At 39.5% G+C, this 27,252-nt stretch overlaps 1 protein-coding gene across 3 annotated transcripts in view; it reads right to left on the minus strand.

Moving 5' to 3' along the window:
* The window catches only part of LOC131076800 (alpha-mannosidase), a 213,039-nt gene that overhangs the window by 93,333 nt on the left and 92,454 nt on the right, over positions 1–27,252 (minus strand). For all 3 annotated transcript variants that reach the window (XM_058014134.2, XM_058014133.2, XM_058014132.2), the window contains exons 10-14: positions 7,780–7,873; positions 7,481–7,648; positions 7,129–7,302; positions 6,837–6,902; positions 6,660–6,716 (exon numbers count right to left, since the gene is read on the minus strand). In XM_058014134.2, the coding sequence (XP_057870117.2) occupies positions 6,660–6,716; positions 6,837–6,902; positions 7,129–7,302; positions 7,481–7,648; positions 7,780–7,873 (559 nt within the window). The remainder of the gene's footprint in view (positions 1–6,659; positions 6,717–6,836; positions 6,903–7,128; positions 7,303–7,480; positions 7,649–7,779; positions 7,874–27,252) is intronic.

The raw sequence follows: 27,252 nt of genomic DNA on the forward strand, positions 1-27,252 counted from the left end.
AGCCACTACCAAGTTTGATAATGAAAGGTGAAATTGGGAATGGGCTCGATCAAGTAAACGTATACGATTGTTACCCACAGCTTCACTATCAAGATATAGCTCAAAGGGAGAAGAACAGCCCGACTTATGTAGTTGGCCAGTATGAGCACGTCAATGACGCCTTCACAATGCGCCTGGTCAGGCTAATGCAGGGGGGATTACACATAAGGCTTTCAGAGCAAGCTACTATTCTAGTACAGAGATACGGGGTCTGGTTCATCCAGTTCCCAAGGTTCTCCTATATCCGGATAGCTGGCTTTGATGGTGCCCCTCTCCGACTTCCACGGTATCCAACCAACAAGATAGTTCTTATGGAGGTCGCAAGGCAGTCACGTCCGGCCGGCATCTTACTTAGAGACAGCAAGCAGGCTGGATTCGCGTTCCCCATGATTATAGGCAACCAAAATGACCATCTAAAGACCCCCACCCAAGCAAAAGAATCCTTAGCAGAGCTGGCCTCCTATGGCATACAGGAGCATTTTCCAAGGAAATGCTTCGATCATGACAATCTGGCAAAGAGGGCCTATGGCAGGCGATATAGAGCAAAGGAGTCAGTTGAGGATTATTGGAAGAACTACTCTGATGACTATGAGGTCTGGAGGCGTGAATGTTCTAGGCTGAGTATGCAGCAAATGCGACTCTTTGAATACCGTCAGGTCCCAGATCAACTCGCAGATTCAGGGAATTGTCTACAAGTCCGGGAATTTGAGGCGATAAGGCATCTTTTGCCAAGCGTTGATTTGTCACAAGACCCTATCACTGAATTTGAGGCAGTCATGGCAGCCCCAGCAAGATATAAAGACCAATGGTTGCATCAGCAAATTTAGAGACTAATTCGTGAAGGAGTCCAGTTCACCTACCACCTAATTGGTAGCCTCGATTCTCAGTCTTCTGAAGATGAGGGAACTTCCAGTGCACCCAGAGAAGAAATTGAGAAACCTGAGAAGAGAAAGAAAGCTAAGGCTTGCAAAGGAACTCGGACGTCCAAGAGAACGAGAAGAGAAAAAATTCCCATTAGGAGGCCAGAGGTCACTTCATCGTCAAAGGACCCTAGTTCATCCGACGATGTAGTGGAACTAGACTATATACCCACTCCGCCTTCCCAGAGTGACATTGATGCATTTGGAGTTGATGATCCTCCCGCACCTGACATGCTAGAAGCCGACTTAAGAGCTATTGAATCAGCCGAGCCGGGTAACCAAATTGAGGAAGGAGAGATTCCATCCATTCAGAGGATCGAAGTGCATGAACCCACCCAACAGAGTCGCCATGAACTGCTGCTCCATAACACTGCCAAAGATGACTCTATCGTTGAAGGAGAGCAAAAGACAGAGGAAACCCGCGAGCTCGAAAAGACTGAAGGGCTACCATCACACGAAGGCATTAGACAATTGTTCAGTGAAGTAGAAGAGAACTCTGCTGCAAGCAAAGAGCTTGGCACCTCCTCCACTCCTCTAGTAGCGGAACAGCTGCAAATTTGTGGTGAGACGGCTGAACATATCAAAGAACAGAGTGAAAATTTAACCATAGCATCAACCCAGACTGTACCTCAAGAATGGTTGATTGCCCGAGCTCAGCGCAAGGCCGCCACAAAGCCACCCATTGACTTGGAAGACATCTTCTCACGTATAGATCAAGCTAAAGCCAAGGGGAAGAAAAGGCCCAAGGCATATTCTAGGATGACCAAAGATGAGCAAAGGAACTGCACTCTTCACATCGCCACCCCGCCAATAGACAAGCCAGCAGATCAGATTACACTGGCAGATTATAGCATCACGACCGTCCCCATCGAACGAGCCACTAAGGAACAGGAAAAGGAGGAATTCAAGGATTCAATACAGAACATGCTCAGGCAACTTGAAGAGATAACAGCGTAAAAGGACAAGTATCGAGCTCGTGCTGAGCAGTCTGAGGGATACATTGATCAACTCCTGAGACCATTACACAATGCTTCTGAATCCCACATTCCCCCGATAGCATTGGCACAGAGGACCACAACAGAATTTGAAGGAGTACGGGACACCGCAACGGCCGTCAAGGAATGGATACAAGGCATCAAAGGGAGGGGAGAACGAATCCTCGAAGAAGTAAAAGAGATGGCTCACCATCGAGAGACCACCCTGGTCCGACTATTAGAGGTAAAGAGGGATTCACTTAGAATGCATGAAGTGGCTGCCGCTACTCTTCCCCTCATGAGAGCTCTCTTCTAGACCCATGCACAGATTCCTACATTACCCACCATCCTAGATCCTTATAACATCAGCACTCTTAAGGAATGGTACTGGACTATCACCATGAAGAATGACACAAGAGAAATCATTGATAAAGAACATGATGCGTGTGAGACAATTTTGAACACCATCCAAGAACTCGGCAAAATGATCCTCCGATCAATGGTCTCGGGATGGCAAAATGCCCTGTTCGATAAAGTGATACGACCAGACTGGGAAGAAAGACTAGGGACAGATAGGATCACCTATTCCGTTAAGGACCTAAGTTTTGCTAGTCAATTCTAGTCAGACATGTGGTGCTTCGAGCGTAATCGTTCCAGCTGGAAGGATGGTTTGAAGCACGTGGACCAATATCTCGAGGGCATGCAATATAAAATTCGTCATCCTCCTATGCCTCCATTTAGTCTGCTATTTCAATTATGCATCAGGTTCCAGGAGTGTGTTCGTGAGGAACGTGCGGCGGGTCGTGATCTTTGGCAGGAATATTTGCATGGTGAAGATGAGTTCTTGGAAAAGGAATCTACAAATGGAAAAGAGAAAGTGCTTTCCTAGAAAGTGTTTTTTCCTTTTAATTCTTGAAAAGTGCACTTTTTGGCCAAAGGGTCATTTTTGACTTCCTAGTCAACTAAATGTAAAACTTTGTGTATGCACCTTTTTGGATTATTTTAGATAAGTTTAAATTACCTTTTGGGGTAGTTATTACTCCCTTTGGGGTGGTTGTTTATATTTGCCTCCCATTTATGGGTATGGGCAGCCATGTTTTATGGATGAATCTAGGCCACTTGTTTAGATTAAATCTTGGCCATTCATCCATTTTTGAGGCCTATTTAAGGGACTGGTTTTCCCTTATTTTGTAAGAAGTTTTTGGATTGTTGCTGAAGCTCTGCCAAAATTTACAGGATTTAATGCAAAGTTAAGATTGTTTCAAGTTTCCTTGTGAGTGCATGGTCTCCTTCATTAATTTAGAATTTTTCAGTTATGCTTCTTTCCTTTATATAGCATTTTCTAAGTAAACATCTGATAGAATCCTCGTTGTTCATACCATTAGGGAATGGCTGATTGTCTTTCCCTCTGCATGGTTAATCTAAACCTTTCACATGCTTAGTTCGGTTGTTTAATGCTCACTGAATGAATGTCAAAATTCTAATGTTGTATTTAATAACATGAAAATCCAATTTTCCTTTGAAGATCGCACTAGATTGATGCAAGTATTGTGCTTAAATGGCTGGTAATGCTTCATTTAGTTATTTGGAGGTGTCCGTCTATTTATTGAATCTGCTATCTTAGTCAACATTTATATTTTCTGTATCTCTCCCCCCTATCCTTCCCTTTTTCCTTTTTTTTATCAAGAGAATCCGCAGTCCTATTGAAGACAGTATCAACCCAACTTAAACCATTTGATAAGCAAGACCATTAAAGTTTTGGGGAACTCATCTAGCAATTGCCTATTTCACCATAAGTCCCCCTTGTGTTTCCAGCAAAACACATCAAACCATTGAGCAATCCCGCAGTCAAGACTTGACAAACGAAACCTTGAGGTTGTCCCCTTTGATCAAGCGCGAGAAATAGCATTAGGGATTTTCTTATCTCAAGAAAGGATAGGATACTCAGCAAGTTTATTCTATTCTGCGTTGGCCGTATGGAGTTTGCAGCAATGTGACTTTAGACATGTCAACAGTAACATACATAAAACCTTTCTCCCTTAAAATTGAAGTAGTAGCAGGGTTTGATATCTATATTAATAATGATATTAATCATCTAATGAGGAAAATAGATAAGCACTTGTTAGTAAGTAATTGAAGAATATCAATCAATTTTAATATATTGAAATAGATTTGGTAGGGGACATTACACAATCTGCTTCACACATGAAGCACTCAGAATGCACATTGAACTAGGGCACATTGCAACATACTTGTTTCTCTGAGCAAATAAGGAAATCCGCTAGATAAGATATGAATGAGCAGACCAATGGGTAAGCGCACTGTCACAGAAGATGAAGAACTGAATTCGCTGTCATGAAAGGAGATTTTCTGCTTCAGAATGATTCACTGCCCTAGCAGATGAAGTTTCAGGCTTCAGGGATGACTTTGCTGTCCTTGAGAGTGTCTTCGCTGTCCTTAAAGGTATCCTCGCTGTCCTTAAGGGTGATTCGCTATCCTGAAATAAGTTCGCTGCTCTTGAGTTATGACTCGCTGATCACTGCAAGTGATAGTTCGCTAAGTGAAGGAAGATGATTGATCACTGAAAATATCATCGATACAATGATTCACACTTTGTATATATATGAGACTTAGCCTCTTAATTCATCCTAGGTCGGCTAACAACAAGGAGCAATATAATGCTTTAGATTAGGCGCCCAATATAGGGTCAGCCCTACACGCTACAAGTTACCTCAATATAGGTCAGCCCCAACACGTTTCAATACAAGTTACATTCAATATAGGACTTGACCTATCCACAAGTTACATTGCTCAATTAAGGCCAGTGCTAAAGAAGATTACACATTTGAATTTTGCCAAATAGATATGGCTAAGGCCGACAGGCCAATTAGCCATCAAAAGATGCTAGGTCGGCCCTAGAAGGGATCCGACCTAGCTACAACATCAACAATAATAACTAGATCATGGTAGAGATAGATAACAAAGGGCAAAAAGTATCCAATTTGAAGGAACCAGCTGACTACTGGAGTAATTTTTTTTTCCACACTATCTCACTAACTGGAAGAATGAAGTGGTCAATGACCATCACTCATAATTATTGAGATGCTATTAAACCTATCAAACATTTTCTACTTCTCGAACCACACAAAGACTGGATTTGGCAACCATCCAAAGGTGTTTAGAAAAGAGTCACTCTTTTCGCTACTACTCTCAAGAATCAAGACTATTGATAGCATACTAGCTACTTCAGTGCTCGTAGGGGGGTACTTTTGCATCAAATGCTAGGAAAAATCCCTTCTTTGAGAACATTTTATTCTCTTGCTTTCAAGGATTTCTCTGAAAACATTATTAGCATAGGCCATTTCATTGAAATCTTCTCAAAAGCCTTAGGGGTCAGATAAAGAACATTAATGTAGATGATACTTTAGGTGTTAAGAAAGTATAGAGGATTAATTCTTTATTCTTTTCCATCATTTTACTTATCAAGGTTTTGGGAGGAAACATTCTTCTTGTTTAATTCAACTTATAAGGGAGAAGATTGTTTACAGTTTAGACCCCTTTTATTGCTATAACATGACTTCATGCTTTGAGTTTCGTTGATCTATGTTGGTGTCATTCACAAAAATTATTGTAATATCTTTCTCTCTTCAATTCCTAGACAAAGGAGTTCCTTCAAAGACATTGCCATGCCAACCTAGGATATAACATAAGTAATGTTGAGCAACTTCATAATCATAGGCAACAAAGATAAATGGTAGATAATGGTTAGGCATAAGAACCTATTAAGTGCATTAAAAATATACGGCCTAAAAACATTATAGCAATTTGAAGGCTCTTTTAGAAACTTGGACACCTATTGTAGTGCACCCCTTGAATATCAAATTTTCAATATCCACAAGTACAAAGATAGCCTATGGGACAGCAGAACTGACATTTTAGCTTTCTGAAGTGCTGATTGTTATCATAAGTACAATTTTGAACTATACATTGTCCAGCCTTGAGGTTTATTTGGATATATTGAAAGTCTAGAACAGCAAGAACAATCCTAAGAGTGGATATATGACTTTTAGCATCAGGGAAAATATTGGCATAGAATAAAGAATGACCCAGGCCAAGTAAAATCAAAATTCATACTTTTGTTGACTCAAGTTTTATGGATAAAAATGGTCCATATATCACTAAATAAGGTTTTGGATAAAACTTGACCAATTAAAGAGCTAAGAAAGACAATTCAACTGGATCAGTGATAAACTTTTTCACTGACTAGCTAGAGTCAAACCTAGGACCATCTATTTGTTGTTGGGCTTCTCTACCACTGTGCTACCAGCTCTCTTGGTTACCAGTTCATCTATGGTTCAGTTGTGGCTCATTTTCCTAAATTCCCTTTGATCCACACTGCAAGTGCTTGGGGCTCCTAGCCTGGCCCATTTCTACTAACCTAGGCTTTGATACCATGATAAAAATTCCCACAGACCAGCCAGGAGTCAAACCTAGGACCACCAGGTTTGCTGCCGGGGTGCTTTACCACTGAGCTAACAGCCCTCTTGGTGACCAGTCCATCTATAGTTCAGGTGTGGCTCATTTTCCAACAATTAGAGCTTCTAAATCTTCCACATTTCCTTCAGTTGCCATTTTTAGGAGGTATGTGTCAATGTAATGATCTCAACTGCCATAAATCTAGAATATAGTATTTAAAGAAGAGAACCCTTTAGAAATAAAAAATTACCGGTATTTTTATAACTTCATTGCGCTTCCATCCCAAAGGATTATACAAAACAATTGCCTGAAAGCAGAACAATGAAGAAACGTACAATTCAGTCAGTCATTGCAATCTAACTAGAATGAAAAGCCACTGCAGATGAATCAAAACTATGTTAAAACAAAATATAAATGAAAAGCACACCAGACTCCTCCCAGTATCCAAATTGGCTTCAGATTTGGGGCAGTAGCTGATATTCATAAGAGGGCACTGTGAAAGCAAGACATAAAAGTTATAGATTACTATTTCTAGAAGCATTATGTCACCATTAGAGAAGCAGAAAAACTATTCAATAAGAATATTACTCATGTATGCCTAGGAGAATTCAAACTGAAAGCATGAAGTTCTATGTTCATTTCTTATAAGAATCAGCTTCATGTGAACAGATCTTAAACTATCTAGTTCAATATCAGACATCATATTTTGGACAATGTACCTGTTCAAGTTCTATTTTATCCCTTGAAATACTTTCTGAATCTATTTCCTCAAACAAATTTTCCTTTTTTGGTTCTGTCTGAGCTCTTTGCTCACTGGAAATCTTATCTCCACAGAAGTTACTTGATTTGCCATTCATAAGGCAGACTAATGCTGAGCTCATTACATTCTCAGCCTGCAAAGAAACATTAACCAAAAATATAATTTACAATCATGTTAAAAAAGGATCAGTTAATTGACAACATGTCACTTGAACAGACTACATGACTCCTGTAACCACAAAAAAATAAAATACTTTAATAAACTTAGATAAGAAGTGATAAGCACTTGCGACTGTGTCATTCAGTTTAAACCTCTAGGGAACCATGTGAAAGACGTGCAGCATAATCATTGGCCACATGTTGTTTAGAAGTACCAACTACTGCATCATGGTGCTGCACAATTGCCATTGCTTCTTCCAAAGAATAGGTGTTAGGCTTTCTCTTATTTCTACCCACAAGAAACTCTAACTGCTTTGCTGCCTGCAGAGATTGTTTTACATATATATTCATGAAATGATGGTAAAATGTTTCGAAGGAAAGGTTTTCCAAAAAAGGTGATCTTATAAATAAGGTCAATGGAAAGCAATTTCTTAATTAACCCCAAAACACACCTGAAGAAACCCTGAGAGCTTTCTCACATAACCTTTTAAGGCAGGGCGACTAGTGAAATATCCTGTCCAATAAGCGTTTGAGTGGTCTGCATATCTGCTCAAACATGAAATAAAGAGTTTTTAAAATATCACCAAAATAAAAGAATTTAAAGTTTATAATATTATAATATTATATCAATAACAATAAAGAGTTGAAAAATATGAAGAGAATAAGGTTATAGCCAGTGAAAAGTGTAATAGAACACCGTTTACAAAGAAATGGCAAAATTAAGATTTGTGGCCTTCCAAGAGTTATAATCTGCCTAGAGTAGCTCATCAAATAAATATTTGTAGTTATTTCAAGCCTGAAACTTTGATATCCTGGAGGGAAATTGGCATGCTATAATCAATCTATCTCTCAACTTTACTTTTGCTTACAGTTGTAGCAGGTTACAAACATTCAAACTGTTGATTTTCCTTCAAGTGCTATATTTCTCAAATGTATTTAATTTGTTTGTTCTCAGTTTGCTAATCGTTAATTACAGGCATATAAGAATATATATCTTTCACAAGTTTTGACTGAATGTGCACAGCATATAATTTATGGATGATACAGCATATAACTCTCACAGGCTTCACCTATAATCACCACAGATCATTCACTGACTACCGCATGTATAAGAACAGAATGTAATTCTCAAGTCATCACTTCTAATGCCCCGATAGAAAGGATAACATACCCGTTTCAAGGGACGTGAACAGACATGACCCCAATCGGGGTGACACAACAAACAGAGGGTGCATTTAAATTAACACTCGATAGGCAATCATACTTAATTATCAATTAACAAATGGATACTAACTAAAACACTCCACACTTATGTTGACGTGCCTAAAGTCGCATTGCTACGACTCTATCCGGCCAACGCAGAATAGAATATTCTTGATGAGTATCCTATCCTCTCTTGTATAAGGAAGCCCTCATGCTGTTTTAGTTGATCAAAGGGGACAACCTCAAGGTTCCAAATGTCAGTTCTTGACTGCGGGATAACTCTACGGTCGATGTGTTTTGTTGGTAACACAAGGGGCCTTACATTTACAACAAGCTGGTATGCATCTAGCGATGATGTGACTCTCGAACAGGAAAATAAAAGCAAAGGAGAAGGGTTTAGAAAACCTAAAATTAACAAGACTCATATGCAGGCAAACAGATTCAACATAACCAATCCCTGCTTGGCCAGAATAAATCACAACCTCGCAGGAACGGTGCAATCTTCAAGGGGACTTGGAAGGTTTCCAGACTACAAATGCATGGCTAAGCACCAAATTTTGGCACAGCTCAAACGGACACCTGCAATTGAACTAAACACAAATTTAAAGGCCCAAAGTAACATACACAAGGATACAAAATCAGCATATCCTCAATGGTATGACCCTGAATCCATCAAATACCTACACACCCAAAAAGAAAGATCTATCTAAACTGCTGAAGAAAACCATGCAAACAGAAGAAAACGAAGATAACAAACACCATTCTTCAATGCTTATGTATTGATTTTGACTACCCTTACAACAATTTTTTGCAGCACCTCTATGCTACTCCTAAAATCTAACTTTCTACAAAACTTTAACCTATTCTAACTGTCTAAAAATCTAACAATAATCTAACCCTTTACAAAAGAAAGGCCTCTGCCTTTTATAGATTTTACAATTTGAACCGATGGCCAGGATTGACTGCATCCAAGGGCCCTGATTCATCCCACAAAATATGGCTGCCCATACCCATAATAATGAGGAACAAAATATACCCCACCAACTATCCACTAACACACACTATTTGGATTTAATTCGGTCAATTTGGCAGCTAGACATAAACTGTCCACAACTAACCCGCTTACCACTTTGTTTCAAAATATCTTGAGCGGGACCCACAGGCAGTTCTCTTTTTACAATAAACAATTCCAATTTTCAAAACTGAATTTCTGGAATTAAATCCAGCTGTGTATTTCTAAGAATGCACTGACTTGTAGCATTCAAAGTGTTCTTTCATTTTCAGTATTGTCGGTTTAACGATGGCGAGCTTCCTCGTGCTTGGTTGTTGTTTTGATCCTACGCAACATTCTTGCTTCTGGCTTTAATCGCAATCATGCTTCACTTTGCGCTTCAGGTTGATGCTCTAGCTCTTCCCCACGTCGTCCTGCAAACAATTAATTCCACTTTTAATAATTAGTTTGAAAAATTAAATTAATTAATTTAACAAATATCAAATTTTACGTGATACCTGGCTTTGTCCTAACGAAGAACGAAGATGAAAGATGTTTGCTTTTAAAACAATATATTTCCCTCCTTTGTGAATTTAGGGTTTTAAGCGAACTTCTCTTGCTAGCAAACTAGGCCAATTTGGTGAAATGTATGACCTTTTGGTTGGCAATTTCCAAACTTTAAAGTGTCCTTCTCCTAAGTCGTAGATTCGGCCACTTTCAAGTGTTTTATAAAGTTCGGCCTTTCAAGTGGAAATAAGTGATTCCTTGTTTGGGCGATTGGAGTCTTGCAATATGTGTTAATCGCCGAATTTTAAAAAACCCCCCAACTCCTTGATGAAATTCGGGCTCTTTGGGTTACTCACGCATTTTAGACTCTTTGTTTCTTATATGTATGAGCTTGACTTGGCGCAACTTGATCTTTTTATCATTTTGAATCTATGAGGCGAACATGCACGACTTAGAACTCTTTTACAATTTTCAGCCTAGAGAGCCGTTTTGCATGATGTGGGAGGCTTTAGTTCATTTTCGGCTTACATGGGGATTTTACGCGATTCACCTTTAAAGCTTTTTTATTTTTGTGAGTCTTCGAACATTGTTCTTTTTCGGCCATTTTGAGGCTTAACAGCACGACTTGAAGCTATTGAATGACTTCGGCCCTTATAGAAATTTGGCGAGTCATGGAGTTGTTTCGGCCTCTTGAGCCAATTCAAGAGCTTTGGTGCTTTCATATTTCGACTAAAATGGAGACTTTGTGAGGTCACGACCTGTTGACTATCTTCAGCATTTAACCCATCTTGGCAAACTCGCTCTTTTCCTCTCCTTTTCGGCGTAATAAGTCGCTTTGCAAATTTTAGATGTTTTCGGCTCAAAAGATGTTTCGCGTGACTTGGGAGATATTAAACTTTGTCTCCCATTTCGGCCTTGGAGGCCGATTTGTGAGCTTTTAACTTAAAATAAAATTTCGGCCTCTTAGTTGATTTTGTGAGAATGGTGTCTCTTTTTCTTATATCGGCTAAAGAGACACTTTCCTTTGCGCGATTTAGGATGTCTTTGGTGATTTTGGGTCGATACTATGTCTTGCACGAATTTGAGATTTTCGGCTCAAATGCCCTTTCATGGCAATTTCGAGCTAACTAATGATTTTGAGTGATTTTGGAGGTCTTTGTGTTTTTCGGCCATAGAGGCCGATTTGACAGCTTTTAAGTGGTTTTTCGGCCTAAATGGCTAGAATGTGCGATTTTCTCCCTTTCAGCCCACTACTGCATTTTGATAGATTTTCGCCAAAACCACCCTTTGCAAGAAATTCGGGCCTTCGAGAGGAATTGCGCGATTTGGGATTGCTTGTGCCTTTTCGGCCATTTAGGTTTTATCGCACGATTCTATGGCTTCACTTCGCATTGTGAGACTCGGGGTCTAGCACAGGGAGCTTCAGGTTTGAAAGCACAGGGGTGAGATTTGTTTTCTCAAATGCCTTTGTCTCTCCCCTCTCATGTGAGAAAACTTCAAAACGACGGGGGTCCCCTGAAACAAGGTGGGGTGTGCAATACGCACAACAAAGGGCGACTCGGCTAGGAAATGTTCCTGAACATTTCAAGGATGACTATCTGGACCGAACCCAAAATCTCTGGTATACACCCCACAAAACAACCCAAACGACAAAAGACAAATTCAAAGTAAAAATGAGGTCGCAAACTGAATCTAGTCACCAACCCTGAAAATCAAGTGTGTTCAGTGAAGTTCATTCCTACTTAGAGAAAGTTGAAATATCATTGCTCAGTCAATGCAAGCTAAGTAGGGCGACTCTAACTCCAAAAGCAACCTGGATATTGCCTCGCTGCCAGGGAGCGTCTATAGCCCCAACGAGGTTATCGCCTGTAAGCTCACAGAGATTGCTCTGTTTTCGGTAGATTTTTCTTTTGAATACTGGCAGAGGTGTCTACACTCCCAAAGCCAAACAATTTGATATTTCTTTGTTTTTCAATTTCTTTTCTTTTGATTTTTCTTTTATTTTCACTTTTTCACATTGGTTGATAAGCAGTGTAGCCTACGTGGGATTGAGCGTTGCAGTGGTCGCTGAAGCAGAGCTTCAGATTTTTGCTTGCAATGACTTCCCTTTGATAAAATGACAAACAAGCAATTTTAAGCGTTTAGGGTGCAGTGATTGCAATTTTGGTGACAAAACGCAGTAAGCAACTAAATTTTTAGGATGACTAAAGCCTTAAACCCAATGAGCTAAATACGAGGGCAACCATCAATTAGGTGTTCTACCAAAGTTGGCATCCAAGAAACAGACCAGAAAAACATCCTGACTTCACACACCAATGTTGGGAAAAGCAAACCAACCCCGAAAAAAACGACAGGGAGACAACCCCCTTCCGAAAGGAAACCTACATTAGGGAAAGCAAACTAACTAGAGCAGAAAAATAGGGAAACTAAGCTAGCAATAGAAAGCAAAACTACTCTAAAACGGAAAACAAAACCTAAACTAGCTATGTACAAGGAGAAACTAACTGTACAAAATGCGGATTACATGCATGCGTTCCCGACCCAGGGTGATTTCTTAGTATGTGCAGCAGTAACAAGGCAACGGGAATGGTCCTCAATTTGGCTAACTTGTCTTTATATTCTGAAAAGAAAATTTTTTGTTGGCCACTCTCAGATTTAACCAAGACATCAGGCAAGATTGTCAATTGAGGAAGTTCATTAGGTCCATGGTCAATCCATTTACAGGTTGTTTTCCCAGAATATTCAAAATCAAACTGCAAATTTTCAGAATTAACAGCAGGAGGGAAAGAAACAACCTAGTGTGTTCTTGAGTCATGCGGGGTGTCATGCGGCAGAAGATCTTCAACAGCTTCAGGAGGTCGCCATTGGTGGTGCAGCATCTCGGTCACGTCCGGTGTGTGCAAATCAGCATAGAATTCATCAACAGGCTGTATAGGTTGAAAAGCAGTCTTGAATTTGCACTCAAGAAAGTGGAATGCTTCGTGTGTCGGTGCATCTTCTGGTTGCATAAACAATGCGGCTTCATGCACTTTTGTCAGCCTCTCCTCAAATAGCAGGGACTCTTCGATAGCCTGATTCTCAAAAATGTCTTCAACAGGTTCCTGGGCTGCATCCTCCATTGGCGAGGCTGCTACAAATTGCTCTTCAGCTTGTGGCTGATCCACGGGGTGCACTTGATCTTCTTCAACCCTGGCTTCATCAAGTGCAAGGACAACACAGTCATTTGTTGTCATACTCTGATTGGAAAGTTCATATTGCTCAACACTTGGCAACTCCATCCTTTCATCATCAAGGAGTGTGGCGCTATGTTGATCTTGAGATCTTCTGTACTCGCCTTCAACAAGGTAGGCACTCCACACTTTGCTAGTGATGGACTCCTCTGGTTCTTTCAGCAGTCCATATTGGGCTTTAACTTGACTGACTGCCTCCATGCATAGCAAGCAGATGAATTCTGAGTGTGGGATGCGATGAATTATGCACCACCACCAAGGTGACAACACGCTCTCCAAGCATAACTCTTCATTGAGACCAAACTGGTTCTCAATCAAATTCTTAAATCGAGTGAACTCATCAATGTTGGATAGAGGACTGGGGATATCCGGTTGCGTGAACTCCTCCAGTTTGGGGATATCCGGTTGTGTGAACTCCTCCAATTTGCAGATATCCTAGAAAAATATCTGCCCCTACAATGCTAGTTCAACCCTTGGCAGAAATGTCAAACAGTTCGATTCTTTGTGCCCTGCTATGTTGTGGATTCTACAATGACCTGCAGATGCAAATTCAGACAGTTGCCTGCGATATAGCTGCAAACTCAACCTTTGCTAGATTTGAGAAATGTCGGACTGTGGACTGTCTTCATGAAATGGCTGACCCAACATTTTGACTCAGAAATTTTTTGGTATTTTCAGATTTTCTGATTTTTTTGGTTTTTTTGGTTTAACGGGGATCTTGCATAGCATATCCCAAATATGACATTTAAAAGGTCTATTAGACTCAACTTGCTGCAAGGAACCTAACGGGGGGGCCCTCCCTCTAGCGCCTATTTTGTTGACGTGGAGGAAGGTAAAAAAGCTATAAGGTTACTCCTCGCAAATATAGACTGATATGATATGGATTTAGCTGTTTAGACATTAATCATACTGACCCTCCTAGCACCAATTCTGTTGACATGGCTAAAGTCACATAGCTACGACTCTATCCGGCCAACGCCGAATAGATTGTTCTTGATAAGTATCCTATCCTCTCTTGTATAAGGAAGCCCTAATGATGTTTTAGTTTATCAAAGGGGACAACCTCAAAGTTCCAAATGTCAGTTCTTAACTACGGGATAACTCAACAGTCGATGTGTTTTGCTGATAACACAAGGGGCCTTATGTTTACAACAAACTGGTCTGCATCTAGCGATGTTGTGATTCTCGGACTGGGAAATAAAAGCAAAGCAGAAGGGTTTAGGAAACCTAAAATTAACAAGACTGCTATACAGGTAGACAGATTCAACATAACCAATCCCTGCTTGGCCAAAATAACTCACAACCTCGCAGGAACAGTGCAATCTTCAAGGGTACTCGGAAGGTTTTCAGACTACAGATGCATAGCTAAGCACCCAATTTTGGCGCAGCTCAAAAGGACACATGCAATTGAACTAAACACAAATTTAAAGGCTCAAAGGAACCATACACAAGGATACACAATCAGCATATCTTCAATGGTATGAGCCGGAATCCATCAGATACCTGCACACCCAAAAAGAAAGATCTATCTAAACTGCTGAAGAAAACCATGCAAACAGAAGAAAACCAAGATAACAAACACCATTCTTCAATGTTTATATATTGTTCTTCAATGTTTACATATTGATTTTGACTGCCCTTACAACAATTTTTTGCAGCATTTCTATGCTACTCCTAAAATCTAACTTTCTACAAAACTTTAACGTATTCTAACTGTCTAAAAATCTAACAATAATCTAACCCTTTACAAAAGAAAGGCCTCTGCCTTTTATAGATTTTACAATTTGAACCGATGGCCAGGATTGACTGCATCCAAGGGCCCTGATTCATCCCACAAAATATGGCTGCCCATACCCATAATAATGAGGAACAAAATATACCCCACCAACTATCCACTAACTAACACTATTTGGCTTTAATTCGGTCAATTTGGCAGCTAGACATAACTGTCCACAACTAACCTGTTTCCCACTTTGTTTCAAAATATCTTGCGTAGGACCCACACGCAGTTCTCTTTTTACAATAAACAATTTCAGTTTTCAAAACTGAATTTCTGGAATTAAATCCAGCTGTGTATTTCTGAGAATGCACTGACTTGTAGCATTATGAGTGTTCTTTCATTTTCAGTCTTGTCGGTTTAACGATGGCGAGCTTCCTTGTGCTTGGTTGTTGTTTTGATCCTGCGCAACATTCTTGCTTCTGGCTTTAATCGCGATCATGCTTCACTTTGCGCTTCAGGTTGATGCTCTAGCTCTTCCCCACGTCGTCCTGCAAACAATGAATTCCACTTTTAATAATTAGTTTGAAAAATTAAATTAATTAATTTAACAAATATCAAATTTTACGTGATACCTGGCTTTGTCCTAATGAAGAACGAAGACGAAAGATGTTTTCTTTTAAAACAATATATTTCCCTCCTTTGTGAATTTAAGGTTTTAAGCGAACTTCTCTTGCTAGCAAACTCGGCCAATTTAGTGAAATGTATGACCTTTTGGTTGGCAATTTCCAAACTTTAAAGTGCCCTTCTCCTAAGTCGTAGATTCGGCCACTTCAAGTGTTTTATAAAGTTCGGCCTTTCAAGTGGAAATAAGTGATTCCTTGTTTGGGCGATTGGAGTCTTGCAATATGTGTTAAATCGCCGAATTTAAAAAAAACCCCCAACTCCTTGATGAAATTTGGGCTCTTTGGGTTACTCACGCATGTTAGACTCTTTGTTTGTTATATGTATGAGCTTGACTTGGCACGACTTGATCTTTTTATCATTTTCAATCTATGAGGCAAAAATGCACAACTTAGAACTCTTTTGCAATTTTTGGCCTAGAGAGCCATTTTGCATGATGTGGGAGGCTTTAGTTCATTTTCGACTTTTATGGTGATTTTACGCAATTCACCTTTTAAGCTTTTTTGTTTTTGTGAGTCTTCGAACTTTGTTCTTTTTCGGCCATTTTGAGGCTTAACAACGCGATTTGAAGCTATTGAATGACTTCGGCCCTTATAGAGATTTGGCGAGTCATGGGGTTGTTTCGGCCTCTTAAGCCAATTCGAGAGCTTTGGCGCTTTCGTATTTCGGCTAAAATGGAGACTTTGTGAGGTCACGACCTGTTGACTATCTTCGGCATTTAACCCATCTTGGCAAACTTGCTATTTTCGTCCCCTTTTCGACATAATAAGCCGCTTTGCAAATTTTAGATGTTTTCGGCTCAAAAGACATTTCCCGCGACTTGGGAGATATTAAACTTTGTCTCCCATTTCGGCCTTAGAGGTCGATTTGTAAGCTTTTTAACTTAAAATAAAATTTCGGCCTCTTAGTTGATTTTGTGAGAATTGGGTCTCTTTTTCTTATATCAGCTAAAGAGACACTTTCCTTTGCGCGATTTAGGATGTCTTTGGTGATTTCGGGTTGATACTACGTCTTGCGTGAATTTGAGATTTTCGGCATTTTCGACTCAAATGCCCTTTCATGGCAATTTCGGGCTAACTGATGATTTTGTGCGATTTTGGAGGTCTTTGTGTTTTTCAGCCCTAGAGGCCGATTTGAGAGCTTTTAAGTGGTTTTTCGGCCTAAATGGCTAGAATGTGCGATTTTCTCCCTTTCGGCCCACTACTCCATTTTGAGAGATTTTCGCCAAAACACCCTTTGCAAGAAATTTGGGCCTTCGGGAGGAATTGCGCGATTTGGGATTGCTTGTGCCTTTTCGGCCATTTAGGTTTAATTGTGTGATTCTATGCCTTCACTTCGCACTGTGAGACTCGGGGTCTAGCACATGGAGCTTTGGGTTTGAAAGCACAGGGGTGAGATTTATTTTCTCAAATGCCTCTGTCTCTCCCCTCTCATGCGGGAAAACTTCAAAATGATGGGGGTCCCCTGAAACAAGGTGGGGTGTGCAATACGCACACCAACATAGAATATCGAACATGCAAATTAATATTAACTATACTTAGTGGAAAGGAGATCGCTGATAAGGCAGCAATGAATAAGATATTGATAACAGTTAGGACAGCAGACAAGAAAGATAACTCCTACTGCTACAAACATCAACATAAACTTTACAGTTATATTGCACCAAAAGGTACTTTTCATCTCAACGACAACATGTTTTTTTTCTCTTCCATTCTGTAAACACATTCATATCAAAATTAAGAGGACTTGCATACATAAAGCATCACTTATTACAGAGAATATGGAGCAAATAATTCTACAATACAGGTTTATATAGTCAATCAATTTAAAAAGGCAAAGATGGTGATAAGGCTGATAAATTTTTACCTAAGTTGCTGGTTCTAGTACGAGAACAAGTATGGGTATGGGATATAGGTATGTTAGTGCAACAAAGAAATTTCTTGGGTACGACTCAAATGAAAATCATTACAATCACAAAATTGAAATAAATACAATCACAAATAATTTTTGTCTTCAATCATCAAAATGATCTAGGTTATCGTTTGGTTCATATTCAACATCATTTGAGCCACAAGTAAGTTCATTGCCACTCCCACTAGGTGCATCATGTGTAAGTGTCTCATCATCATCGTCATCTACAATGACTAGCAAGCTCTTGAATAGATGCATCTAATTTGGTACACTCAAGGCCTATGTGCCAATGCTTTGTTGACCCTTCCTTGTAGTGTTCTTGCTAATGTGATAGAACACGCAAACTGGAATGGACATAAACCAAGTCATCTTCTTTTTTTGGAATGGAAAAAGAACTTGCAATCTGTTGAAATTGGAGATAAAACCACACAACTTAAAATACAAAATGCAAAATTAATCAAAGAATGGTAAGTACAAAATTCTACAATACAAATGATTAAAGATAAAAAATACCTATGATAGAATCTTGACTACAAGAGGTTGGAGGAACAAGTAATCTTGCCCATGGAGGTATCACCATGTACGAGCATCTATAGTGTATAGGTCATGAAGAGCACAAATATTATGATCTCATCCTGAGATGAACAAACCAAACACTTTCCTAACATTTGCCACCATTTTTGGATCTGAGAAGAGTCTTTTGAATGCCTGATTGTACCCATTGGCAACTTCACTATCTCCATATGGTGGAGTTCTCCATGGCAAAACAAGTACCTATAAGCTATAGTATTTAGGAGATAATGCATATGTAAGGAGGTGCATGGAGTGTTCATCTTGTTCCAACAATGATGAATGATTTTTGCCACTTGGAAAAATGTTTCTCTAGGATCCTTCTTATTTTGTGCCTATCAAGGAGTCAATGCCATCATAGACTTACCCCAAACATGGTCGATCTATATCAGCAAACTTGATGATACTCATGATAGGCTCAATGAAATTCAAGACATATTCCACAAAAGCCCACCAATCATCATCTAGGATCAATGATTTGACCTTTTGGACCCTCTCTGAATTTGATTACTTCCAAAAACCCCATTGGTTGCTAATAACCATGGTACCCAATGCTTTTCACACCTTCACAAGTCATCTCAAAATGATTGTGTGATGCAAATTGGGTCTCAGAAACATATGTTCATGTAAAAAATATGTTAATCCAAGACTCGCAAAGTCTGGCCCAGACTCAGCGCCGAGTCCCGAGGCGGGTCACCTCTGTCGAGGCTAGAGGACCCTGGACTTGGTCTCAGCCGAGTCTGGCCGAATCTGCACAGACTCGGCAGACTCGCCGAGTCTTGAGCCTAGGACTCTGCCGCTCAACAAGCATTAAAAAAGCAAAAAAAAACTAAAAAATGTTTGTTTTAAGTGAAACAAAAGGTGAATATATTTTTACTCTTACCCTAAAACGTCATTTTTCTTGTTTGCAAACACAAAGTAGGAGAGAAAAAGAGGGTTTTGAACAAAAAAATAGAGGCACTGAAGAGCAGATCAGCAAATAGATTGAAGAGGAGATTGCAATTGTTGATTGTTTATGCAAGCTAGTAGCTTGCATTCAAGCATTTAAAGGAGTTAAAGAAGGATTTGGAAGAGGTTTCTAGCAAATTTAAAGAGCTAAGTTAAATTTTTTTGTTATTTTTTTATTTTCTTACTTTCATATTTCCATTTATTTGTACATTTGTTTTGTTTTTGTTTTATTTTATATTGATGGAAAAAATATGAAAAATGAAACCCTAGTTTTGTTTTTTCTTTCTATTATTTATTTTTAAGTTTTAACTTGATTAGAATAAGAAACATTATGCTGATTTTTTTCATTTATAATATATTGCAGCATAATGTCTCAGCCTACCGGTAGTGGAAGTGGTGCCCTAGTTAGACAGGATAAGGCTTGGAAACATGGCATCCCTGGATCAAAAAAAGAAGTAACATGTATTTATTGCAAAACAAAATATAATGGGGGAAGTATTAACCAATTGAAATATCACATTGCACAAATAGAATGCCATGATGAAAACTCATGCAAAAAAGCACCCCTTGAGCCTATACGTGAAGTGCAAGCTCAATTAAAGGAATTTCAAGAGAAAAAAGGAATTAAAAAGGAAGCAAATGGAAGAAATGGCAGCCATTGGTGGAGAGGCTTCTTCAAATCCTCAGCCTCTATTTCCTGGATCTGGAAGTAGTGGTAGTGTGAGTGTGAGCATTGGGCCTCGAATTGCGAGGTCGAGTGATCACTGATATTGGCTCCTCTGAGCACTCTAGCTTTTATGTTGATATATGTTTTGAAGTTTTGATGACATGGATTTCATATTCCATCAACTTTGTAGACATTTGACACTATTACTATTTCTAATGTGTTATTTAGTTGAGCTTATTTTCTTCAGCTCAAGCCAAAAATTTGCATTTATACTTATGTGATGAGTGTGAACTTGTGTATGTGTTCAAATTAGCTTCTATTTGATGAAATTATTGTGTCTTTGATGTTTATTATTTAAAAATTACATGAAACAAGTATAAAATCGTTAAAAATCTTTGAATTTCTTGGGTTTTTCAATTTGCCAAGTCTTGGCCGAGTTTTTGCTGAGTCCGGGCGCCAAGTCTGAGTCCGAGTCAAAAATCAGCTTGCTGAGTTTGAGCCGAGTCCAAGTCTTGTAATTATGATGTTAATAACACGTTGGAAAATATTATATATGTATTAAACATGGCAAAAAAAAAATTCAAAAAATAAATAAATTTACCTTCAATAAATTAAATAATTAAATAAAATGCCTTGTGACATATGGTGGTTTGTCACAAACATTTGGATCTCCTCACCCTCTTGCTATATAGCTTTCACCCACTCTATTTGAATGTCAATTGCTTGCATTGCCAAGGGAGTGTACAATGCATTGTTTTTAAAAAATGTGTTCATATCTTTCCTCAACCAAAGCACCTATAGCTCTACAATTTTTTTCATTGTCTGTAATGATTTGGACAACATTTTCAAGACCCGCCATCTCTATGGACTCAATGAGGATTTTCGAAATGAATTCTACATCCTTGATTTGCCCCTGTAGTATGGTAAATTGTAACCCTTTACAATTTCACGCTCTATTTGGGCCCCTACTTTAGTGTGCCTTCTCTTGGGTCACTTTAAGCCATTTGGTCCCTATACCATCCTACTATTGTCATAAGCTAATATTGAGACCAGATCCTATGTCTTGGGTCCTGATACTCTGTCGCCACCTTCTCTAATCCCTATTTGAGAGAACTAAGGTTCTCAGTTCCCTTATCTGAGTGGACTAGGAGGCATTGAGCACCCTAGTCCTTCCAAAAGGGGCCCAAATTTAAACGTGTTGGTTCCCACCATTTGTGATCTGATCCTAATATTTTTCATTTGACCATTAGATGTCAACCTAAATTTGTAAATACCTTAAGAGACCTATAAAAAGCAAATTTTATCATTCACAAGGTTAAGTTTCAAGAAGTTCTAATGTGAAGCATTCCTAATTCTACATCATCAAGAGCAAAACTAAGTACAAGGAGCAGCAAACTACAGCAACCAATTTTCAAGTATGATTTCATGAGTGATTGTGTTATGATTTATCATGTTATTGCATGTAATGTCCCTTTATGGATTTACCCTAGAATTAATTTTCCAATAAAAGCAAGAGATGGAATATGGTTGGATATACATATTTACCAAGTAAACTCCCCTTTTTACAAGATAAAACTTGATTTACGTCCACAAAGCTAATGACTAATGTTATTATCTATCTGATATAATGAATTTGGATCTGGTTTATTATAGGCCTAATCCAGTTCGTACTTGCTGCTCCACAAGAATCTTTCCTTTGATCTGTATTTGTGTCCCTTTTTGCTGATCGCTCCAAATGCTTTATATCCTACCTGATGCCTTCATTTGGAGGGCTATAGGTTGTACTTATACCCTCTTATTGGGTGGAGAAGTGTGTCTCTTCCCACGATGTTCATTTGCAAGAGTTATCCCTTGGCTACATGCCTCTTTGCCCTTAACTAATCCATGGGTTATCACACCTCTTTGGGAATTAATCTCCACACTATTGTCATGCAATTCTTGGTATTCCTTAGTCTAATGCCCTACGATCCTTGCTAATTCTTAGTTTATTCAATGTTGTGCTTTGATCTCTGCCTGGTTGTTGATGTGGGTTCTGGAAAGATCGCAGGCCTGTAACTTTCCCGTGAGATAATGGTTAAGTCTTATAATTAAGACAATTTTCTGTTGCTATCATCTTCTACTCCTGATGGGGTCATGATAGTCCACCCTTCCCAAATTCGTATGCCCTCAAGCAATGATGATTTATAACCAAATCTTTGCAAATGCGAGGGTTTCAAATCACTTCTTAGGAATTTGTAATCCTTAGATCCTCCATATGATATAATTAGCTTCAGTAACCCTGGTATTACCCTAAGTTGTGAATTTGAACTAAAACTCGCAACAACATAATCTAGAGTCAAAAATTGGCAAGGTTCAAAAGCTAAAACGAGTCTTCCATATTGTAGCATTGTAAATTGTCACCGATCCAATTTACAGCTCATGTTTGTGCTCCCACTTTAGCGTGTCCTATCCTCATCCCCTCTCTAGGTCCGTGCAGGCCCAATAATCCAACTTTGAAGTCATGTACACCCTATGGTGGGTCCCACTGCGGGATGCCCTCCCTCCTGGCTACTTGTTTTGGTTTGTACAAGGACCAGGGGGACCAGGGTGCCCCAAACCACCCTAGTCCCTCTCAAAGGAGCCCCAATTTGAAATGGGGTAGGTGTTATATCTCCCTGACAGAATTTCATTCTCAAGGCTACACATGACCATTGGACGTCGGCCTAATCAATAAATTACCTAGGGAGCCCTATATAAAGACATCTTATCAACTCATTTTAGACCTAAGGAGAACATCCATAAGATCATTCGGGCATCCATGAAGCGTTCATTATCTAGCATCTTCAAAGTTTCAAGGCTGCATATTCACCATTCAAGCAATGTGGAGCAAAGTTACATCAATGTCCATGCAAGCATGTGTGTGTGATTAGGGTTTTCCATGTTCATATGTTTGTCATGCCATTATATTCAACATTTGTGATTACATTAAAAGAGAATTGCATCATCGTAAACAATTGCAAATCTGAGGTATATCTCCTTAATATTTATTTCAATATTTGCATTATTTCAATTCATGGTTAATTCCAGAACCGAGGTTTGTCCTAAGGCAATCTCCTATTCCCAACAACTTTCCCTTTCTTTCTTTGTGTAGGAAGCAGGTGCAAAGTTGTACTCGAGAAATCCAACAAAGTCAATAGTGACAAACAGGTCAGCTTTCGACAACAGAAAATTTGGAGGACCATGGCAGATCTATGCTACTTGGTCCCAAAAAATCAGGCCAAACTTCAGAGGACAGGTTTTAAATATTTCATTTTGCTCAAATCCAGGTTGGTGGTTCCATGGGACATCTATAGCTTACTGTTTTCATCAGATCACTTCAATCATAGTTTTAAGACTCGTGGACTTGCCACGGACTCGCGAGTCCCTGGGAGCCACGACTCCTTGTGAAAGACTTGCGAGTCTTTTGCTCGGACTCGTGACTCTTTCGCAAGGACTCGCGCAACCCAGTTTACACGCCTGAAAACCATTAAAACTCGCTTTTTTTAAGTTTTTCAACTCATTTGGCATTGTTTATTGGTTAGAGCAGGTTTGTAGGGTTTGAAGAAGGAGAGGGAAGAAGATAGAATCAGCAAAAGAGATCTAGGTAAGGATTTTTTCTCTTTCTTTTTTTTCATTTGAAACATTTCAATGTTTTGAAAATCCAAAAAATCTTGAAAAACAAGGGGATATGCTGCCAAATTTTTTTCTATTTCCTTTCCCAAGTTATTTCTTCATACTTTTTTCTTGTTTTTGAATGCTATTTTTCCCAAATGATTCATTGTCATTTTTTTTGTTGATTTTCCATAAAACCCTGCTGATTTTTTTATTTTTTCATGTTAAATCAGCAATGGCAAGTTCAAATCCAAGGGCAACCCCAAGGTCAGGAAGACAAAGAGATAAAGCATGGAAATATGGGATTCCAAGAAGCAAAAAGGGGGAATCAATAGATTAAAATACCACCTTGCACAAATACCTGGATATGGTGTGGAGGCATGCCCCAAATCAACTCCTGAGATTATTAGAGAGATGAAGGCCATTCTTGCTGAGAATGATATGCAAAAGGAAGAAAGGCAAAAAACAAAAGAAGCCATGGCAACTGCAATGAATCCCACATTGTCCACTTCGGGTCCCATTGGTCACACTCGTGGTCGTCAGTCACTTTCATCTTTTGGTGACAATGAGGGTGAGGCTAGTGGCACTCCTGTTAGATCAGACCCTAAATTTTTTGTACCACGCAATGTTCCAGGTGCACAACCTTCACTTGAAGGTACACGATGGAATAGAGAGAAGCATGAACAAGCACGGATAGCAGCTTCAAACTTTTGGTTTTACAATAATCTATCTTTCAATGCAGCAAACAATGTGTATTGGGAAGGTTTTGTTAATGCATTAATAGTTGCGGGTAAGGGGTTTAAGGCCCCAACAGGTCATGACTTCAGTGGGCCATTGCTAGAGAAAGCTGTTAAAAATACACAAGTTGTGGTTGATGATCAGAAAAGGTATTGGAAGGGAAAAGGATGCAGCATTTTATCTGATGGATGGACAGATGGACAGAATAGGACTCTTCTCAACTTCTTGGTGGCTTCAAATGGTGCAATGGTATTCCTAAAGTCTATTCATGCCTCAAATGAAATAAAAAATGCAGAGACTTTGTGTAATCTGTTGGATGGGGTGGTTCAGGAAGTTGGAGTTGAGAATGTTGTTCAAATTATCAAAGACAACGCAACCGCATATGTATCTGCAGGTAGAATGCTTATGGAGAGGCATCCTACGATTACTTGGAGTCCTTGTGCTGCACATTGCTTGGACTTGATGCTAGAGGACATTGGAAAGATTGGATGGGTGAAAAAGGTGGTTTAAGATGCAAGAAGTGTCACCAAATTCACCTACAACCATACTTGGGTGCTTGCTTTGATGAGAAAACACACAAATGGCAAGAACCTTGTGCGACCTGGAGTGACACGATTTCCTAGCCACTTCATCACTTTGCAGAGCATTCTTAGTGCCATTCCTCATCTTAAGCAGATGTTTGTCTCTGATGCTTGGTTGGCGTCTGCATACTCCAAAAGACCTGAAGCAAAGAAGATTGTGAGCATTGTTTTTGATGAAGGGTTCACCAAAAGTGGAGAGGAGTTGATTGCAAATTGGCAAAATCGCCCAGAGGGCCGAATTTCGGACCCTGGGGTGAAAATTTCAAAAAGTTTAAAAGTTGTCAAAATGGCCAAAAGGGCCGAATTTCGGACCTTAAGGCCGAAATGCCAAAAAAAAAAGAAAGTTTGCAAAAACCTCTAGAGGTCCGAAATTCACTTTAAGTTACCAAAAAACTCCTCAAGGTCCGAAATTTGCTTAAAATTCGCTAAAATTGCCAAAATCGCCCAGAGGGCCGAATTTCGGACCCTACAGTGAAAATTTCAAAAAGTTTAAAAATTGGCAAAATCGCCCAGAGGGCTGAAATTTCAAAAGTTTAAAAGGTCGCCAAAATGCCTTATGGGCCGAATTTCGGACCCTAAGGGCAAAATGAGAAATTTAACAAAGTTGGCAAAAAGGCCAAATGGTCCGAAAAGTTCGAAATTGCCAAAGTGCTTAAAAAGTCCGAAAAAGATAAAAATGTCGAAATTCCCCAGGGTAAAAACGCAGTTTAAGTTTCAAAGGGCCTTCATATCACCGAAGTTCACGATTTGGGAGAGGTGCGCGAGAAAGCAAATAGGGATTCGAGATTGGCAAAGTCCCCCATTTCTCCGAAAACCACAGCGCAGTAAGTGCAATAGGCAATAAAACACAAAGTTCACAATTTAGAAGATGGAGACGTGAAGTTTAAATTCTGCAAAAACCCCCCATACCACCGAAGTTCGTGTGAGAGAGGATCGCGTAGGGTTTAAAAGGTAGAGCCAATTTCGCGCGATTTGCATCAAAGTAAAACGCTGACATAAACCCTTCCAAACATTCAAGTTCAGATTGCCATTTCGTCTAAGGTGAAAATCGCTTAGTCGAAAACTCAAAATGACAAATTCTTTTCAAGCAACAGCCGCGAAAATTTGAATTAAAGAAATAACCATTGGAATTCAAAATTTGCACAACTATCCATTCGTTTTTGCACAGCAAATCGGGCAGTTTCTCACCGTCCATTTTCACCAGGTAAGTACGCTTTGTCTCTCTCTTGATCATCTGAAATATTTACAAATTAGATGCATGTCTGTGCAAAATTGATTAAAGTGCTTAAATCTTCAAAATTCGCATCTTTTTTCCGATTACTAAAGTATCATGCAAAGCAATTGAAATTAGAATCTGCTCCTAAGGATCAGCTAGAAATTGCATTTTCAAACTTAGGAAAAATTTTCGAGCTTTGTCCCTTTTGAAAATTAATCCCAAAAATGCTTAAGTGTAAATTTGCAATCAAAAGCTTCATAAATACTTTGGTTTAAATCAATCAAGCTTTTAGCTAGCAATATCACTCTGTTTCCAATCTAATTTTTGAAGTAATCCTTGAATGCTAGCATATTCTCTATCTAACCCACCTTACTTCTTTTATATTGCCTCGTAATCCGCATCCCGCTATGCAGGATAAATGCCTAAATCGGAAGTGGAGTCATCAAAGACGCCTGCTACAGCCGAGACATCGCGAGCATCTAACCCAGATATTCCTCCCAAGGTCGAAAGGATGAAGTACCAATATCAAAGAGGGGGATTGAGGGAGTCAAAACTTTGGTGATACTGACCTAGGCCATAACGATATCCAAGATTTCAGGAGCCGAGTCTTCTCCCCTAATGCCTACGGCAGGCCTAGGCAGATGATGGAAAGTGGCATCGCCCAAGCTACGGGATTTCCTCCAACAATGCAGAACTATGAGTTAGTGGTAGAGGCTGCCCGGCATTATCAACCAGGTTCCAGATTGATGCTCCTCGAGAATATGACCCTCGCCAACTTCACTCCTGAGGCCATTGGCGACGCATTCGACATTCCCTTCCCAAACAATCCCACGGCCACGACTATAGATGAAGCATAGGGGGAGTATGATATGAATCCGGGCAGATGCAAAACCCTGATCAACGAAGAGTGGTACAAGGAGAGAAGACTTCCAAGCGTCAGGATTGGAAAAAAAACCCCAAGAAGTGACTTTCACAATGAGCATGGGGACATGGTCACATTGCTCGGCAGGATTATGGGACTTCCTAAATCCAACTACTTTGAAGAGTGGATGTTTTATTTCACAGAGCAAGTCTTCGCTGGGAAGTCTAAGTTTGACTAGGCCTAGATTATAAGCGACAACATCCACACTCAGCTAATTGAACTTGAGAGCAAAAAGTACTTCACTATGACCTCTTATTTGGTCTACATGTTCGCCAAGAACCAGCCACCGCCAGGTTTAATAATGAAAGGAGAAATCAGGAATGGGCCTGGTCAGGTGAAGGTATATGATTGTGACCCACAACTTCACTATCAAGATATAGCTCAGAGGGAGAAGAACAGCTCGGCTTATG

Source organism: Cryptomeria japonica, chromosome 11 (genome assembly GCF_030272615.1).
Source record: "Cryptomeria japonica chromosome 11, Sugi_1.0, whole genome shotgun sequence".
Classification (NCBI taxonomy): domain Eukaryota; kingdom Viridiplantae; phylum Streptophyta; class Pinopsida; order Cupressales; family Cupressaceae; genus Cryptomeria; species Cryptomeria japonica.